Consider the following 19,940-nt stretch of genomic DNA (forward strand, 5'->3'; position numbering starts at 1 on the left):
GTGATTTGTCCTTCTAGTTTACTCCCTTGAACATAATTAAACAAAAAATAAATAAAATCATATTGTATTATTAAAAAAAGAGGGCACCTGGGTGGCTCAGTCATTAAGCGTCTGCCTTCGGCTCAGGTCATGATCCCAGGGTCCTGGGATCGAGCCCCGCATCGGGCTCCCTGCTTGGCGAGAAGCCTGCTTCTCCCTCTCCCACTCCCCCTGCTTGTGTCTCCTCTCTCACTGTGTCTCTCTCTCTGTCAAATAAATAAAATAAAAATAAAAGTAAAAAATAAAAAAGAATTATGAATAAGACTGGATTTTGAAAAATATTACTCTGATAGCATTTTTTAATTATAAAGAATATGTCATAAAATAATCATAAATGTTTTATAGCAACTGGCAAAAATAATAATTGTTACTGTATATTGAATACTGTTTGTCAGGTGGTTCCCTAAGTATTTAGTCTTACAGTGTGGAAGTGTATGCCAAGCATATGTACTATACAGAGTTCACTTGAGGTTTTAGAGCAATACAAATGCTGCAAGAGTCCTGTTTGGTTCATAATCTATATAATCTGTTAGACTGGCTAAAGGGAGATCATTTTCTTGAAGTAGTTATAACCACTATAATGAAAATGTAAAGGGCGCCTGGGTGGCTTAGTCGTTAAGCGTCTGCCTTTGGCTCGGGTCATGATCCAGGGTCCTGGGATCGAGTCCCACATCGGGCTCCCTGCTCGGCAAGAAGCCTGCTTCTCCCTCTCCCACTCCCCCTGCTTGTGTTCCTGCTCTTGCTATCTCTTTGTCAAATAAATAAATAAGATCTTAAAAAAAAAGAAAATGGTAAAAAGTGTGTTTTTTTTTAAACTTACTAAAATTACCCATCTTTTGATGAAATTAGTAGTCTCTCGTTATAATGGCCAAGCTCTTTGACCCTTTCCTGGAGTAGTTTTTATCCTAATTTTTAGTGTGCTTGCTTTCTGAATTCATTTGACATAAAAAAAAAAATTAACGAGGAGATGTAGGGGCGCCTGGGTAGCTCAGTCGTTAAGCGTCTGCCTTCGGCTCAGGTCATGATCCCAGGGTCCTGGGATCGAGCCCCGCATCGGGCTCCCTGCTCCGCAGGAAGCCTGCTTCTCCCTCTCCCACTCCCCCTGCTTGTGTTCCCTCTCTCGCTGTCTCTGTCTGTCAAATAAATAAAATCTTAAAAAAAAAAAAAAAGGAAATGTAGTTTTGACACTTCAGAAAACACATTTTCTACTTTACAAAATTATGTTCATAGTTTCAGTTGTTCTTGGTAATATGAATAGAATGGTAAAGCCCATAGATCCTAATAAAAGATAGTAACATACACCTGAACTTTTCTGACCAAACTTTTTAGCCAAAGATGCTACTGACAAGTGAACAGATTTGAATTTTATTGTCTTTTGTTTTCCATGGTAACATGTAGGTGAATTCGCAGATAACTAGTAAAAGGCCAATAAAGCAGTGAAAAAAAAAAAGAGATGAAGTATGTAATAAAAAACTAGAGAATCTGGGGCACCTGGGTGGCTCAGTTGGTTGAGCGACTGCCTTCCGCTCAGGTCATGATCCTGGAGTCCTGGGATCGAGTCCCGCATTGGGCTCCCCGCTCAGCGGGGAGTCTGCTTCTCCCTCTGGACCTCCCCTCTTGCATGCTTTCTCTCTCCCTCTCTCATTCTGTCTCTCAAATAAATAAATAAAATCTTAAAAAACAAAACAAAACTAGAGAATCTGTTTTTGAAGTTTCTCTGTCCCCAGCCCTCCCTTACGAATTCCTTGTTGGCAGGCACTGTCCTATTCTTCCTTGTATTCTGGATAGATTACCCAGGGTAGTTCATTTAAGACAGTATAGATAATTTAGGCCAGAAACTTTAACTAGCTTCGTGAAATGTCCTTATATGCTACTTGCAGGGAAAACAAAATGAAACAAATAATATGAAAGAGGAAAGGATCCCTCCTTCCATATGGTAAACATATTAATGTTTGAGGGAAAAGCACAGACATTTTTTAAAATCGTTTTTTAATTGTATCTATCTTTAGTCCATATTATTTATCTTTGGTATATATCATGTGACCATAAAGGAGCTTGCTTTTCAGTTTGGGATTTTGTGAAAGTGGAAACAGCAGCTTGTGAAAAATACAACACACACACACACACACACACACCTATAGCCAGCCTAAAAGTGTTTGTCACCAACCCCAAACTGGTAACTAGACATTTCAGTCTCTGAGTGTATATGTGGGAGATTAACAAAAGTGCTTAATAGTGACCCATAGCGTGTGTGTGTGTGTGTGTGTGTGTTCTTTTGATAATTCACAACCACATAGCAATGTATTCATGTTGGTATTTGATAAATAAGGATGAGGAATTTTTAATTGGAAACTACAATAATAAATTGCTCATGTACCTTTAAAAGTATCTTTTTAAAATTGAATTCTTGCGGCAAGAAAACTATTAAAGTTTAATTGCAATTTTTTTACCATTTTTCTTTGATTTTATACTAAAAACTGCCAAGCAGATATCTAAATGTATCTTTTTCAATGTGACAAAGTTACATAAGAAGAGAATCCCCTAGCACGTAAAGAAAAATGCAATTATTTTCTATTCTGAATCTCCAGACTGCTGTTTTAGAAAATCATATCTGATTATTTGCTCAGCAGAAGATTATTGAGTTGATTTAGCTGTGATTTTACTTAACAAAGCTTCAACTGCATTCCTACTGTGGAGTCCAGAAAAGGTAGAGAGATATAAATGATACATTCAAACTGTGATTTTTGTGAACAGGGCCATCGATGCACCCCTCGGAGCTAATAGCGGAGATGAGAAACAGTGGGTTTGCACTGAAACGAAATGTACTGGGGAGAAACTTGACCGCAAATGATCCATCACAGGTAATGATCTTTTTATCGGTAAGCTGAAAATGTCTATAAATCTAAATGTGATTGCTTGTGAATTGCTACTTAATGTTTTCCAATATGCATATATCCATAGGAAAGCAAGATAGAGCAAAGAAAATGCCTAAAATGTATTTTGATTCTGATTCTTTATTATTTTAACCTAAATGAGAAATTGTTTTTAAACCTGTATTTTAATAAATGAAACTGCTCCTCTAGGTTTATGTGGATGAAATCTCTAACCGAACTGGTGATAAGGTGTTTTTTTTTTTCCCTCCTGCTAACTTACATTAAATAGAACCAATGAGAAGTGGTATATGGACGCAAACTCCTAAAAATTATAGAAAATATTTTAAACTTACTTAATTTATTAAACTGTACATAGATCCAGAAAATGGTTGCATTTGAAGGGTTATAGATATCCTAACCACAAACTACTTTATTTAATGAGGAAACTGGAGCCCAGAGAAGTAAAGCAATTGCCCTTGTGGCTCATGTGGTTGTTTAGAGAGAGAACTGACACTAAAACCCAGACTCCCATTGGCATAAACTTGTGGTACTCTGAAAAGAGGCACATTACTTTTCAAACACTGCTAGGGACTCTTCCTATAACCTATATAATCATATATCTGTACTGTTTGATATATTGGTATATACTTGATAATGTACTGTTGAATTTATAAAGGCTAAAATTGTGGATGTTTTGACCTTCTTATACAGTTCATGAGCAGGGACACCTGGGAGGCTCAGTAAGCATCTGCCTTCGGCTCGGATCATGATCTCAGGGTCCTGGAATCCAGCTCCCCATCGGGCTCCCTACTGAGTGGGGAGCCTGCTTCTCGCTCTCCCTCTGCTGCTCCCCCTGCTTGTGCTCTCTCACTCTGTCAAATAAATAAAATCTTTAAAAATAATAATAGGAGTACCTGGGTGGCTCAGTCGTTAAGCGTCTGCCTTCGGCTCAGGTCATGATCCCAGGGTCCTGGGATCGAGCCCCGCATCGGGCTCCCTGCTCCGCAGGAAGCCTGCTTCTCCCTCTCCCACTCCCCCTGCTTGTGTTCCCTCTCTCGCTGTGTCTCTGTCTGTCAAATAAATAAAATCTTAAAAAATAATAATAAATAAATAATAAAGTTCATGATCTTCTTGGTTTTAACATTTCATTAAGTTAAAAATAAAATATTTAAATGCTTAAGTGTTTAAATTCAAACTCAAGAGGTGGAGAGTAGAAGCCAAGCTATAAATGTTTTATCTGTGTTTTCTATCTTCTTCTTCCTGATAAAGTTTGTTAATGCTGACAGAGCAGTTATCTTCACCTCTTAGTGTGTTATGATCCTCCTTGGCAAGCAGACTACAAGATTTTTTAGTCCCCGACCCCCTGCTTCCGAATCCAGGATGTCATACTCATCTATAGTATGTCTCTAACACAAAATTTCTTATTTGTAAATGTTTTCTTTCCCATCTGATAACTAATTTGTCTTGCAATCTAGCAATTTATTGATGTCTTTGTTGATTCAGGAATATGTTGCAAGTGAAGGTGAAGAAGATCCAGAAGTCGAATTTTTAAAGTCACTAACAACCAAACAAAAACAGAAACTTCTCAGGTAATTAAAAGTGTATATTTAATGGATTCAACTATTTTTTCTTACATTTTATCTTAGTATCATATTTAACCCTGATCCTAAGAGCTTATGAAGCAACTTTAAACCATGAATCACATCTACTAATTTGTTCTTCAGCTATAATAATACAGTTTTGTCTTTCTTTCAGAAATATGAAAACGAATGTAAGATTATATATTCAGATGATGGCACAAAATCATTGTTCTTCCCAGAACATTTAGTTTGGAAATAGCTTTGTTTGTAGGTGTTACTTTTCATAATGGATTTGTACATATCTTTGCACACAGTTTGTTCTCATAAAACACTTGTGGGCCATGTATTATTCTTTTTGTAAGATTTTATGAGGAACGCTGAAAAATGTTTAAACTTAAGGTAAATATGAATCTTGTTAAACAGACTACCTCTGGATTAAAGAATTCAAGAAATGTCTGCTGAGTCCAATAGAGGGAGCTCATGATGTTTCAGTATGTGGATTTTGAGAATGGCTGGACAGAACCCTCAGTGAAGACATTTTTATTTCAGAGTAACTCAGACACATAAACAAGTTACTCTTCTGAGAATGTGAAGTACTCTTCAGAAATTCAGAATGACTTAATATTGATTAGTATTTCCGTACTTTAAAATGGCACATATTAATTTTTCATCTGATTATAGCTACATATTTCAGTTTACATTAGCATGTAACTAATGTTATAAAGCTTCCTTGAGGTCAGGATGACTGTTTATTTAGAGTGGTATATAATTTCAAATTTTGATTCAGTAAGAATTTTTTTAAGGGTCATTAATATTGAAAGTACAGTGAGAGAATTGGCTTAATGCATTTAATTTTATGTGTGACTTGAATAATTTAAAAGAAAATTGTCATTTAATAAAGAATGCATTTATATCTGAATACCACTTTCAGTAGTGTCGAAGAAAGTATATTGTCTATTTAAAATTTCATTTTTGTCAACAAAAGGACTATTTTTACATAGTTTGTTACTATTTTCCCAATAACAGGAAATTGGACCGGCTTGAAAAGAAGAAAAAGAAAAAGAAAAAAGATAGAAAAAAGAAAAAGCTTCAGAAGAGCAGAAGTAAACACAAAAAACATAAAAATAGGTCCCCCTCCTCCTCCTCCTCCTCCTCCTCCTCCTCCCCCTCCTCCTCCAGTGAGACTTCAGAAAGCAGCAGTGAGAGTGACAACAAAGAAAAGAAACTACCAAAGAAGAAAAGAAAGAAAAATAAGTGTTTGGGGAATAGCAACAGTGATTGTGAAGAGAAGGACAAGTCGAAGAAGAGAAAAGTTCATGAAGAACTTTCTAGCAGTCACCATCACAAAGAAAAAGCCAAGGAAAAGCCTAGGTTTTTAAAACAAGAGAGTTCTGGGGAGAATAGCAAATGGAGCCATTCTGATTCTGACAGAAAGTCCAGAAGCCATAACCAGCACCCAGAGAAGAGAGGACCTGAAAGAAACGAGAGGGGCAGTAGGAGCCAGAGCAAGGGCGAGCGGGGCAGCAGAAGTCACAGTGATTACAAGCAAAGGGAAACAGGAAAGCGGCCACAGCGAAGTCCCAGTGAAGAGTGGAATGGAAGGAGTGATGCCAGAAGCCATGGCACAGATGTACACAGGGGAGGAAGAGTGCGCAGAGAGAGCCCAGGAGATAAGCATACCAGGGTGACACAAAGAGAACGAAGCAGAAGTAGAGAGAATAAAGAGAGACTGTATGTGACAATTACCTGGGAATAAAGATATCTCCACTTCCTTATTGAGTATGTGTGGCAAGGGCTAAATTATATACTATTGTCTTTCTAATAAAAAAGCTCTGTTTTAATTTTCCATTCCTGAAAACTGTCACATCAAATACAAAAACTACATGAGTCCTAGCAGAATGAACTTTGCAAATATTTGTAAGTAATTTCTTTTCGGACTGTAAAAATATTTTCTGTTGATTAAGTGTTTCTTGTGCCCTATACTAGATTAAAAACCCCATATAACTCTGTGGCATTTTCTTTGTTCTGAAACATCATTAAAAGAATGACAGTACATTGAATGGGTATAATTTAATTTCTGTTGTTGTTTTCTGTTCAAATGTATTACTTTTAAGATCTGAATTTACTTGAAGCAAAGTATAATCATTGTTAAAATTCTCTAGTATGAATTCAGTAGTGGATTTGATCACTGTTTCCTTAAGACGTTTAAACTCCCTTCAGGTTCTGTTTACGTTTGGATGGCATATTAGTTTTCTGTGCTGCCAATTACCTCAAACTTCAAACAACACAGATGCACAGTTCTGGAGATCAGAAGTCTGAAATGGATCTCACTGGGCTAAAATCAAGGTGTCAGCAGGATTGGTTCCTTCTGGAGGCTCTAGGAGAAAATCCATTTGCTTGCTTATTTTCAGCTTCTGGAGTCTGCCTGCATTCCTTGGCTCCTGGCCCCTTTTTCCATCTTCAGAACTAACGAGGGTAAAGTTAAGTCCTCACGTCTGATCACTCTGACATTTTGATATTCTGCATCCCTCTTGCACTAATTTTAAGGACCCTTGTGATTAGATTGGGGCACCAGAGAAACTCCCCTATGTTAAAATAAACTGATTGGCAATCTTAATTCTATCCACAACCTTAGTTCCCCTTTGCCATGTAACCTAAGATATTCACAGTTACAGGGATGAGAACGTATACTTTGAGGGGACATTATTCTGCCTACCACTGGTGGCCTTTCTGCTACTAGCACACAACTATTAAAGATTTTCCTTCTAAAGATTAAGCATTTATATAATGTCATGGACTATTATAAACTATTAAATAATTTCATAAGTATAGGTATATAAAGCATATTTAAACTTAGCTGCAAATTTTCCTGTGCTTCAAAGGATATGGTAAAGGAAAGCTATAGAAAAAGATTTTTTGATACAGATTATAAGTAATCTGCAATTCCAAAAAAAATCTAAAACATCATGGACAAAGTATTTGTTATTAAGGTTCCACATTTTTAAAAAAATCTTATTTAATACAATGCAAATATTGGTTAGTTTGGATGATTTTGAGGGTTGTCAGTCATGATTTCATAAATTCTATAAAATAAGTTTGAAAGGAGTTAAATCGCTTTATGTAGCCTGATATATATATGTCTTTGTCACATACATGCACACACACAAATGTCTGGTTTAGAAGAAACGAAAGGCATAAGCAACCCTTTAGATTTTTAAGAGGGTTTGAGGTGGGGGGAGAACTTGAATTCCTTATACAGTATTCTGTAATAACTTACACTGCGCCTCAAAGATCTCTTTCCTTCATTTAAAAAAAAAGCATGCATTTGAAATTGATAAAGACTGCTCATTTACACCTTGAGTTCATCAGTGTTGCACTGATTATTTTCTATCTTATGCCTTTTTAGACTTTATAATTTTTATAATGTCAAAACCTATGCAGTACTTAACTGCCTCAAAGGGTTTCTGAACCAATACAGTGTTCATGAAGAGAGATGTTGAAATGCATCCTGTAATTAAAAGTGAATTAAAGAACTACATTGTCATTTCTTACACTTTTTTCATTTGACTTTTGCAAAAGTGTGATCCATTTTTAAAGTGGCCATAAAAAAAAATGTGGCCGTGAGAATTTTTTTTTTTAATCTCTGGTTTAATTATCCTTCATTGTTAAGACTGAGAAACTATCAAGTACTACCAATAGCCCCAATACTCTTATCCATCTAACGGTGAGAAAAATTCCTGTGTGGTCATGGAAGGTGTTGATTTGCTGTTTGGCTTTCAGCTTTGGTCACCAAAGGGTGCTAGACAGCCCCCCAGGGACTAGCATTCCAATTTTGCAAACTTAAAACCTGAAGGGAGGGATTTTCACGTAGAATCAACATGATAAGAGCTTTAACGAGGCTCACTGCTTGTGCATACTTGTAATGGTATGGGTATAGGGAATTGAAAGTGATTTTTTTAAACAAAAAATGTTACACATCTAATTCTACTTTTGCTTTTGAAATACAAGGTAAAAAGCAAGAGATAAACACCGTAATAAAAAGGACGTCTAGTTGTATGTGTGGAGACTTCCCTAAGTACCAAAGATCAAAGAATCCTCCAAGTTTAATGAATCTATGATGCAAGAACCCAAACAAGTCTTCAACAGTGACATATTTTAGAAGACCACAAGAAAAGTCTGGTTATTGCCATTCTTCTTAGCCTTACGGGAGAAATTCTTATAAAGAAATCTGGGTATGCCTAGTGACATTTATTTGTCCATAGGCCTGAGACTGCACTGGCCCCGCCCAGGAGCCTGTTCTGGGGCACTCTCCTCTCCCCTTTCCCTGGCCTAACATTTAACATAATTTAACACTAGCAAATTAATTCCTGTAGGAGGTGCTGTCGATTTACAAATGCCCAGGAAAGATCAGGTTACTAGGTTAGGACTTGTTTATTTATCTGAATGTCTATGTGGTTAGTTAGCCATAATTTCATTTAGTAAATGTGCCCCAATAGGCAGAGGTGGCTGCAGCATAGTGGCAGGTCTGCTTACCTTGCATCGTGGAAGTGGAAATCTTGTTTTGAGTCACACGGTTTTAAGCTGAAGAAAGCTTTTTATCTGAAAGGCTTGGAGAGACCTTTCTTGCTGTTCTTCCATGAGACTGCTTGCTGATAGTGAATCAGATCAGGCCATGCTGCTGGGAGCCGGCGTTTCCCAGTTTTAATCACCGAACATTTCATATGCTTTACACTGAAGCTCTTAGATTTCAAAATCCACCCGAGCCATTTCACTGACTCCTCCCCACCTAAGGCCCATAAGGGCCAAGTCACTGGGCGAAGTCGCTGGGGGAAGCAGTTCAGTGAGGCCGCATCCTCTACCGCCCGTGCTTAAGATCCGGGAGAAAACTGCATTTTAGCTTCAGTAGCTGAAGGATATTCAGGAATCTTTTTTAGGTTTTCTGCAAGAAAACCTTGGTAGTTACCACTTCCTAAAAAGACAGGCATGCAATAGCTGCAGGCCTTGGGGGCGTTTTTTGGACCAAAAAGGAGAAATGCTTTTTTAACAGTCGTGAGAAACAAGTAAGACCGAGGGGAACCCTAAGGTCTGGGAAGTGCGATGGCAACTGCGAGTTCTGCCCAGGCTCCTAAAACCCGGTTCCTGCTGACAGGGAAGCAGATACTCCCCATCACCTTCCGCCTTTCTCCTCCCTTCACGCCACACTTAGCATCCCTCAGAATGTAGCAGTTATAAGGACAGCGAGGTGCGGGATGAAAGTCAGGAGCCGCTTGTAATGGAAAGAAACCCACACTCTGGCCCAAACTGCCCGTGAGCCGCCTGCCGCCCACTCATAGACCCGGAAAACCCCCGTCCGGCCCTTCGGCTCCAAGGGACCGAGGGGGTGGAGAAATGGAGGTCCGGGGCCTCGGCTGCTGACCAGAGCGGGGCTTCCAAGGACCTTGCCCAAAAGCCAAAGGAAGCCGGAAGGGGGCTGGAGTAGGGAGATGGAGGGAGTCCGGTGCTGGGGTTGCCCCTGCCCCTCCCCAGAGGCGACGCCACCCAGCGTACTGCGGCGCTTTCCTTCTACTGTGTCCGGACACTTTCTGATCGCACCTCAAACCCAAATGGAAAAGCTGAGACTTAGGGGTTAGCCTCCCCTTCCTGGAAGCTGCGCCTCCCGGGCCGAGAGGCCGCTGGACTCCCCATCCACAAAGTGTAACGGGAAGGGGTCCGGGTTAGCCCGCAGCACGGGTGCCCGCCCCCCGCCGCACGCCTGTAGCCTTGACCCGCCCAGGAGGAATTCCCGGGCCACTCCGCCAGGCTGCGGGCCAAGGGGGCTGCGCCCTGGGGGCCCGCCGCCGGGGCCGCCGCGCGCCCTCGCCCGCTAGCCCCCGCCTAACCTCGCCCGGCCTTCCGCGCGTTTCTCCTGCGAAGGTCGGAGGGTGGACTCGCCTTCAGTGGTTAGGAAAGCGAGCGAAATTTCTCTCGTTGCTCGGCTCCACAGGTGAAGAGGGCGCTTTAGGACGCTGATGCTAATTTCTCGCTCTTGGGGCAAAATGGAAATGTCAACTCCAGCCTGCAGTCTGCCAGCAGAAAACGGACTGGGGGAGACAACCTATCACTTTGCTTTTCTTTTATATATGAACCACCCAGAAACGGTTAGGTGTTCGCAAAACAATGCAAAATCCCTGATAAGAATTTCCAAAGGAAGAGAGTGCAGGGATCTTAGAAAAATGTAAAAAACTTAGGTGTTTTTCTTTCCCGGGTCTCAGAGAACAGGCCCTGGAGGATTGTGTCCCCACGGACATTCTGAAACCTTCCCCTTAAGTGGAGTTGCAAACACACTGTATATATTTATATCAATAACATATAGGGTAGGCATGTCTGTATGTATTTACCTCATACATATTTCTATAAACTCCAGCGTCTAGAAGGGGTGGGGGGTAAATAACACGGAACGGTTAAAATTATGGAGAAGGGATAATAACTGATTACTAATTTGAAAGTAAATAAACAGGTGACTTTTTCAGATCAAATTCCTCCTTGGATCGTTACAATAAATATCTCTGAAGGAAGCTCTCTATTTATGTTGTCATTGATTAATTCTTCACTACCTCATTTGATTTCGATTTAGAACGATTTGATTCTAATTTAATTAGCATGTAATTTGGATGTACATAATTACTGTAATTATGACATTCAGGTAAGGCAGCTTTAGGCTGAAAGGCAATTTCAAATTTTCTAGCAACCTACTTTGTACTGGGAAATGGACAAGGACTTTGCGCCCTGCTATCCAAGTAGTAATTAGCACATCTTTGAAATAGGCAGTGCGGCGGGGTTTGTATTAAAACAGCAAATACAAACCCAGCCGAGCTACTCGCTGCAAAGGTGGCTGCTAGTTCCCGGAAACGCACCGCTTCTCCCCGGCTGGAGATCGGGGAGCCAGGCGCCCTAGCGTCTCGGCTGACTCTCGCTATTGCGGGCGACCGCGCTTTTGCCGCCCTGGGCGCGGGATTTAGAGGTGTAGCTTTTAAGATCAAAATACAATAAAGGCGCGGGGGGGTGCGAAAAGGGGGGGGGGAGAAGCCACCGCACGAAGTCTGAAGATGAGGGGTGGGGTAGTGGACTGGGAAGAGGAGGGAAAGGGGCGGCGGGGGGGAGGGCGATGCACAGCCTGGAGAGAAAATTGGTCAACGTCTCCAAATGTTACCCGATTTTAGATTTGGGTCTCAAAGGGGGAAAGGTGGGGACACAAGGGGTCAGTTTCCGCCGGCAGAGAGTGCGGACTCTTCAGGAGGGGCTGGGGTGAGGGGTTTCGGGGCTTCTGGCCGCCTTCGGGGGCCCTGCACGCTCCTCCAGGTTCCGGCCTGCTCAGCAGCCCCCAGCACCACCCGACTCGGGCGGGACCGCTGCCTGGAGGGCGGCGGCAAGGCAAAAGGATACTTCAGCCCTCCCCGGTCCGGCTGCGGGGTCCCTCGCTAACCTCCCCTTCAGAGGGGAGTCTGGGGACGTGGGACGGTCTGGTGGCCTGGTTTAATCAGCTTGGTTCCGGTCGGTCCCGGATAGTCCACGCGGGCGGGCCTCGCCGATCGGGAGCCCTCGGATCCCGAGTCCTTGGGCCAAGAGCGCGGGGGACTGTGCCCACGGCCGCGTCCCCGTCCCGGGGTCCACGTCGCCGCCGACAGCGCCCAGCGTGCTCAACTCCGAGTTGGAAGACCCTGAAGTTACCTTGAAAGGCGTGTTAAATGCGACAATTCTAAGAGTTGGGCCAAGCGGGGCGTTATTTTGTTTTGTTTGGATTTTCAGTTAGCACGCTCCAAAAACGACCTCCTTCCTGGAACCAGTAATACCGGCCATTGCTAAGTGGTGCCCCTCAATGGCGGGGCTCGTCCCCCTCCCCTGGTACACAAAAACTCGCTTTTCTTTGCTCGCTTCGCCGGGGTTGCTGCTTCTCGCGGCAAACGCCGGTCTCCCGGCGCTAATAGCGACAAGCCAGGAGGACAGCGCGGCCTTCCCGGCCCGGAGCTCTAGATGGCGCCCGCGAGCCGCACTCGCCAAGCTCCTCTTAAGGGAATCAAGAGCGACTGTCAAACATAAAAGCAAATCAGAGTTTTCAGTTTTTTTAATGTGTTAAGAATGTTATTCCTTAAGAAAATTTGTAGCTAAATTATTCTCACTTAAAATAAACACTTAGTATACCAATTACACAAATGGGCGGGATTTATGTGAGATTTACTTCATCTGCATTTTTGTAGTGGGAGAGAGTCTTGGTGAATACAGATAATAGATGCAAATAAGATTAGAGTTAAAATAAATAAAGTTTCCATCTGAGTAACAAGAAATTCAATTTTACACGACTTATAACTATTTGACAGAATGTCCAGACATGCCGTTCAGGTGCACAATCTAATCTCGTCAAAATAATGTTGCTGTCTCTCCTTGAGGAAAGAAAATCTTTCTCTTTTTTCCTCTTTCTCTTTTTCCTCATCAGGTAGGCTCCAGTTCACTCCTGGGGGGGGGCGGGGAAGAGACCCAGAAAAGGTTACCGCGGGGGCGGGGGAAGAGGGTGTGTTTGGGGGCTGGGTGGGCGCGGTGCTGAGGAAAACTTGGTCTTCGTTCCTTTACTGCGCAAGAAGCTTTGGGAGAAAGGAACAGGAAACGCTGGGAGAAACCGGCTGAAACGAAATCGCATTTCCCCTCAGGCGGGCCGCGCGGAACTCAGAGACCGGGTCTGCGCCCCCAACACCTGGGCCGCGGTCCCCGCCCCACGCCGGCCTGCAGGCCGCTGCCGAGGTCTGCGCCCGCACCCCTCCCTCGGCCATCCGCTCCTCTCGGGCCCCGGAGCCGGAGCATCCCAGGCGGCCGGAGCCCCGAGGTGGCCCTGGGGAGACGTGGCCCCACCTCAGGTGGAGACCGAGCTGGTCTCCCCGCTCGAGGGCCTCCCCTCCCACGCACGCTGTCCCCAGTTTGCTCGGCCTCAGCAGGTCGCCACCCGCACAGGCCAAGGCTTCCCCGCGCCCCCAGGAGCCCCTGGGGCTGAGGGTGGGAAGGAGAGGGGGGCTGGGATCTGCTTTCGCCTGACGGGTTGGGCCAGGGGGCAGGGGCCCCGCTTCCTTCGGGTGCAGACTCCGCGAGCTCTGGTCTCCCGGCTGGACGCTCAGGCCGGGCCGCCGCCCGCAGTTCCCGGGAGCCGCGGTGATGGACGTCCGCTGACCCGCGGGGCAGAGGCAGCGCGCAGAGGCCTTGATCACTGGGCTGCGGCCGGAGCCGCGCGGCCAGCGGGACCTGCACGGCCAGGCCCTTTGATCTGCCTTTATTATCCACGAGAAACAAAGCTGCCTGGGACAGACGCCCGGGCGCCCTCATCCCTCAGGAAACCCCACCTCACTCTCACCTCGGTGCCGCCGGCCCGCGGCCCCCCAAACGCGCCGGGCACCCTCTCGGCCTCCAGCGCCACGGCCCAAAGCCCCCGGAGCGAACGCACCCCGGCCGGCTTCTCCAGAAGCCCGGGCCTGACCCAGGAGGCGCGCGGGCGGCTGGGGAGGGAGGTCCTGGTTATGAACTGTTGGAGCGGGGAGAGAAAATGGCCAAAGAGAAGAAAAACTCGAGGAGGAAGAGCGGGGGTAACAGAGGCTGTGGGGACCGCAAAACGAGGAGAGGGAAGAAGACACCGAACCTCACGCTGCAAATGGCCCCTCTGGGGACCTTAGCTCCATGTTTTATCGCTACTTTGCTACTTGGCTTTTTAGAGCAGAGTGTGCGAGAAAACATTTTGTCGGTTGTTAGTAACAATAATTTATTTTTTCATCCCTAAAAATCAAACCTTCATTCAAATTCCCAAGACGGACAGTAATAAAAAAATAAATAAATCCCACTGGGGCTGACTTTGCTTGTGTTTCCTATTGTGTGGGGAGCCTCTCAGAATATTTTTATTCTGTAAATATGTACTTTATTTTCTAAATTAACATTTTCGAATTGCAAAATTATCTCATTTACCAATTTTCTTTTTCGTCTCTCCCTCTCTTCTCCCTCTCTTTTAAACTGGGGCTGTTAAGTTGGTGGTCAGAAGACAAAGAGAGTGAAAATAATTTTCATTTCAATAATTGCCTTCTGGTCAATTTAACTGTGCCTTATTTTGAAAGAGACTGTCTAAATGAGATTCCTGTCCCAAATGTGTTCCCAGGCCTGATCCCAGCCTTTAATTATTCCTGAGTTTTTTTTTCTTCAGAATAAGACGCCGCACTGAGTAATCACAAAGAAGTCAGAGAGCATCCTTGAACCTTTTCAGAAGCAGCGCCACTGATATTCAAATAACCTGCGAGGGCCATTTGACGGCGCGGGGACCTAGGCATTTCCAATTCACTATTTGCATAGATCAGCCGTCTTTGAAAAGGAAAGGAGCAGTTGTCTTCCATAACATTAAAAAGCCTAGTTATCAAATCAAGTGCTTAGTTTGGGGGCTTTTAAAACGTTTACATTTTATCTCAGGTTGCCCTTTACCGTTTGACATGCAAATTTGGTGCAGTTAATTTAGACAATTAAAAAGATCTTCAAGGGAGCTTTGTCACGGAGAATATTTGGAGTTTTCCCCGTGGACCAGCTGAGATAAAGTTGGCCAGAACAAATGATGTCTAGGAGATTAATTAGATATTTGATAAGACATGAATCCCTAATAAGGGAATACAAGGCACAGGGGGCTGCTGTGTGCTCTAAGTCAAAATTAATAACATTTAACAAGATTTTCATTTAGGCATGAAATGTCTTTTCCGGGGTATTGACTCTAGCGATTTATTCCCCTGAGTCGCCTCCCAACGTAGAGGGCTTGGGAGCTAAAAGACTTCTTTTAAAAAGCTTTTTCCTTTCACAGATTGTTTTTAAATCGCTTTTTAAAAACAAACAAACCCACTGGAGTTTTGTCCGACCCCTCCGGGAGGTGTAGGCACCTCCCCAGTTAAAGCTGCCAAGGATCTTTGCTTTATGTGAGGGGCTCCAGAGTTTTAGAATGTCACCTTTTGAGAGCTCTCTCATTAAGTAATACAACTACACGTCCTTATAACCCAATTTAATTTATGCTATTGATATACAAATAAATAATTTTGACTTCTCAAAAACGTATATGTATTATGGCTTTTATAACTCACATAAACCTAAAACTAACATTAAAGGAATTTTTTTCCCAACAAAAAAAAAGCCGCCCACATAAAGGTTATTGACAGGGGAACAGGATTAAAAAAAAGGAAGTGTATTGTTCAGAGTCCTTTAATAATACCAAAATGAAAATATGATGTCAAGATTTTCTTCATACAGATAAACGCATTTAATTTCTTTAGATGACCTTAACTTACGTGTTTGTGAGTGAAATGATAACTCAACATTTTAAATATCTTTTACATATATACTGACTTTCACAAAGTGCATCAGAAAATTAAAAAAAACTCCCTGAATTTCAGGAATTCACCAAAAAAAAACCTCTATTCCAATGAACATTTACAAGAAAATAAAAAAGAACACAATCTTTTGAACCCTATTTATACAGATGTTATGAAATACAGAGAAACTGTCACTAGACTTCCAGTTTAATTTCTCACCTTAAGCCTTTTTTGATGCTTCCTTTTTAGGAAAAAAAAAAGTCTCATTGTAAGTAGATATCAAGCAGGACTTGGAGCATTTTATATATAATATAATCCACACAAAGGGTCTGTTTGTATAGGTCCCGTTTGTTTTCAAATGTTCTGACAGTCCTTTGCAGTGGTGGCTTGTTTTTTGAGAAAAGGAAAGAGAAGGGTAGTGGGGGGGGCGGTGGGGGAGGAGGGAGCGTTTCTGTGTATTGCTCTTCGCTCAAGAAGTTTGTGCGAGTGTTGTGTGTGTGCGTGTGTGTGTGTACGCGCGCAGGCGCGCGCTAATGTGCGTGCTTGTGGTCGTAGGTCGCCGGTGTGTGTGTGTGTCTGTGTGCAGGTTTTTGAAGTGTTGTTTGTGTCGGAGGATGGTTTGCTTTTGTTCCTGGACCACGCGTTCGATTCTCATCTGGGCTGGGACAGCAGAGGGGAGCTCCTGGCGTGGCCCGCGAGCAGCGGCCGAGGAGCCCGGCGCTGCTCCACTTGGCACTGGCCTTGGGGCGTCACTGGAGCCCCCGCCCGTCCGTGCCCCGCTCGCTGGCCCTCCGAACCTCTCGCTCGCTCTCGGTGTCTCTACTCGCTCGCTCGCACTTCTCGCCCGGCCTCTAAGAGTCGTTGGGGCCAGATGCGGCTTCCTTGCCTCCCGCCGAGGCCGCAGCCGCCGCCGCCGCCGCCGCCGCTGCCGCCGCCGCCGCCGCCGCCCGGGCGGCACTGACGCTGGAGTCGTGCAGGATGAGGTCGGGGGACTCGGAGCGGGGCGTCTCCAGGTTGCTGGCGTCCGTGTCACTGTCGCTGCCCTTTTTGCCCCCGCCGCCCCCGTTGTGCGTCTTAATGTGTTTGCTCAGGTGGTCGCTGCGCATGAAGCGCTTGTTGCACACCGGACAGGCGAAGCGCTTCTCGCCCGTGTGAGTCCGCAGGTGCCGCTGCAGCTCGTCCGAGCGCGTGAAGCGCTTGCCGCAGAAGAGCCAGTTGCACACGAAGGGCCGCTCGCCCGTGTGCCAGCGCAGGTGTGCCTTCAGGTGCGACGTCTTGCCGTACACCTTGCCGCAGCCCGGGATGTGGCAGCTGTGCAGGCCCTTGCGCCGCAGGCTCGCTCCGGCCGGGCCCAGCCGCTCCGCCTCCTGGCAGTTGGGGCAGTCGCAGGTGGCGCGGCCGGAATAGCGGCGGGCGGAACGCGCCGAGCTCCCCCCGGCGGCGGCGGCCGCGGCGCCCGAGATCATGGCGCTGGCAGCGGCGGCCGCCACCGCGGCGCTGGAGTCCGAGTAGGAGGGCAGCACCGGCTTGAAGCCGTCCTGAGCCAGCAGGTGCTGGCTGGTCGAGAGCAAGTGCGAGGCGGCGGCGGCCGAGGAGCCGAGGCCCGTGGAGCTGAAGGCCGAGTGCGTGAGCGAGCTGAAGTCGGGGTTGTAGGTGCCGAGCTGCGAGTGCAGCGAGGCCTGGGGGGCGCCCGAGTGCAGCGAGCTCTGGAGCCCCCCAGCGGGGTTCTGCACCTCCAGCCACGAGCCCGGGCTGCTGTGCACGTCCCACCACGACGACGCCGCGCCGTTGGTCACCTCGCCCGCCGCCAGCGTCGAGTGGAAGCCCGACTTGTACCACGACTCGTACGGGTGCGCCATGCCCACGCGCGGGTACAGGCCGTCGGCCGCCGTCGTGTGCACCTTGGAGATGAAGGCCGATTGGCCACCCGCCTCCTGCGGGGACACTCCGGCCGCCGCCGCCGCGGCCGCCGCCGAGTTGGAGAAGAGGCCGCCGTAGTCGCTGCTGAAAGCGGACGACGTGGGGGACGTGGAGGCCAGGCAGAAGGCGCTGTTGGCTGCGCCCGAGCCCCCCGCCAGGCCGCCCGAGCCGCGGCCACCGGTGGCCACCGCGAAGCCCGAGAGGCTGGAGCCGAGGTTGCAGCTGGACGAGGAGCGCTTCCAGGGGTGGAAGCCGCCCTTGGCGAAGGCGCTCGACTCCGGCAGCGTCGTCAGCGGGCTCGTGTTGCCGATCTTGTTGCAGGTCGCCGCCAGCATGGCCAACGGGGTCGTTCCGAAGCGCGGCTCTTCCTAGAGTGGGTGGGGTGAGGGAGGGAGCAAGGAGAAGGAGGGCAGGAAGAAGTGGGAGGAAGACACAAAGTGCACCCGTGAGCAGCCTCGTTTCCCCGCGGCTGGCCCCGGGGGGTCGTGGCTCCCGGGCTCGCGCCTCCTCCCCGCGCGCTCGCCAAGGATGCGCCGCTCCCAAGGGCGAGGGGCCCGGCGCTGGAAAGTTGTTCTTCGGTGGGGCTACAAATCAAAGATGTCTCAGTTCTCCCCGTCTCAGCCGCTGCAACCCCTACCCAGGGCCGGACTCGGGTTGCTCGCCTCCCGCTCGCCGTAAGCCCGCTCCTCTCACTGAGGCCCCCACATCGCCCTTCGGGGTAAAGCACGGAAGTAAACACAACAACAAACACCGGGTGAGGGCGGAGGCGGCCGAAACAGCGGCTCGGGGGCGGGGGAAACTTGGGACACTGCTTCCAAGGGTGGCTACGACTTGACTCTTTTTTTTTTTTAAATAGAAAAAGGTTGTTGTTAATGTTTACACCCCCCCAAAAAAAACCCCTCTATTATGAAAACAAGAATCCGAGGAGAAGGGACCCAGCGATGGATTTCAAAGTCACAAGCGAACTGGGGAGCCACAGAAGTGTAAATGTTTGTTAACGTGACTACACGGACTGCAAAACGATTAAGGCTGTTTTCTGGAAACACCACTGTCGCGTAATTGCAACAATCCCCGGAGCAAGGGGGGAGGGGTATAAATCACCAGGGGAAGAAAAGAAACCTCTAGGTTTTCTTTAAAGCCACATAAAAAGGGACTTGCTTAACAAATCATTTTCTTACAAAGGCATCTCCTAGGTTTCAATAACTTGGAAAGAATCGGTCCCAGAAATGTGGAAAGTGCTAAAAGGAGCTGAAGCTGCAGTCCGGCAGCAACAGTTTCTCCGGCGCCGCGGACGCAGAGAAGCCATAACGAAAATTTACTGCAGTTAAAACAAGCAAATGCCTTGCCGCACTTCCGACTTACCCCGAGTATAGACGTGGCCATAGCAGGTCCCTGGGCTGCGCGGCGGGGCCGGGAGCGGGGCTGAGCCTGACGGCTGCTCCGGAAAGCTGCTCGGATCCCGCGCAGCTCCCGCGTCCCCGCGCTCGCGCCGAGCGGACTCCGGGCTCCCGCCGGCTAAACTCAGCCTAAGTGCGAGGAGCTCCCGCTTTGAAGTGCCGCTGGCTGCGCCTCTCGCCCAATGAGGGCGCAGGCGGAGCAGACGGGAGCTGCCCCGCAGCCAATCAGATGCGCCGAGGGGCCCAAGCCAGGGCTCCCGGCGCGTGCCAGTCAAGGAGGCTAGCGAGGTGTTGGGGGGGGGGGGCGCGGGCTAGAGACTGAAGAAATTACAGTGCAATTAAAAATTTACACACACGCACCAAGCCAGGTTTAAGTAGCGCTGAGACCAGCCACAGGCCCCCCGAACCACCCCGAGATGATGCAAGTTAGAACTGACAGTCCTACTCCACTCCCCACTTGTGGGAAAGAAGGCAGGAGGGGAGGGGGCGCCGAGGCGGAGGCCGCACCAGCAAGGCCTAAGTAAAGACGGAAATGTCAACGCTCACTTTGTGTGTCTAGGCTCTCGCCTGCGGAGCACAACTTCAGCTGGGATCCATCATTCTCGCTCGCAATTTTATCATTGTCGTTTGTCTTGTACTCAGTTCCTTTTCCCAACTGGATTCGGTTTTACCCACTCCAGAGTCACATTGAGGAGAGGGCGCGAAAGGACAGCTCCTCTGAGAGGAGAGAAATAGGCCTCTCCGTCCAGGTCTACACCCACAGACTTGGGAGGGCCTGGAGCC

At 46.8% G+C, this 19,940-nt stretch overlaps 2 protein-coding genes across 2 annotated transcripts in view; one reads left to right on the forward strand and one right to left on the reverse strand.

Moving 5' to 3' along the window:
- The window catches only part of CIRSR (corepressor of RBPJ and splicing regulator), a 36,341-nt gene extending 29,789 nt beyond the window's left edge, over nucleotides 1-6,552 (forward strand). The window contains exons 8-10 of the mRNA XM_028122879.2: nucleotides 2,794-2,900; nucleotides 4,416-4,501; nucleotides 5,519-6,552. Of these exons, the coding sequence (XP_027978680.1) occupies nucleotides 2,794-2,900; nucleotides 4,416-4,501; nucleotides 5,519-6,248 (923 nt within the window). The 3' untranslated portion in view covers nucleotides 6,249-6,552. The remainder of the gene's footprint in view (nucleotides 1-2,793; nucleotides 2,901-4,415; nucleotides 4,502-5,518) is intronic.
- Nucleotides 6,553-16,691: 10,139 nt separating this feature from the next.
- SP9 (Sp9 transcription factor) lies at nucleotides 16,692-19,143 on the reverse strand. Its single transcript, XM_028121459.2, has 2 exons — nucleotides 19,123-19,143; nucleotides 16,692-18,128 (listed from the first exon to the last, which is right to left on the reverse strand). The coding sequence occupies exons 1-2, from the start codon at nucleotides 19,141-19,143 to the stop codon at nucleotides 16,692-16,694; spliced, it is 1,458 nt and encodes a 485-aa protein (XP_027977260.2).
- Between the last annotated feature and the right edge of the window lie 797 nt (nucleotides 19,144-19,940).

This window comes from Eumetopias jubatus, unplaced genomic scaffold (assembly GCF_037043125.1).
Source record: "Eumetopias jubatus isolate StellerSeaLion01/CBP00866 unplaced genomic scaffold, mEumJub1_p1.0 scaffold_3, whole genome shotgun sequence".
In the NCBI taxonomy this organism is placed as follows: Eukaryota; Metazoa; Chordata; class Mammalia; order Carnivora; family Otariidae; genus Eumetopias; species Eumetopias jubatus.

Bases quoted from the DNA above. Each gene is read 5' to 3' on its own strand.
- SP9 (XM_028121459.2), bottom strand. From the start codon at position 19,143: ATGGCCACGTCTATACTCGGG. The intron at 18,129-19,122 runs GTAAGTCGGAAG...CACCCACTCTAG, and splicing joins TGGCCACGTCTATACTCGGG to GAAGAGCCGCGCTTCGGAAC.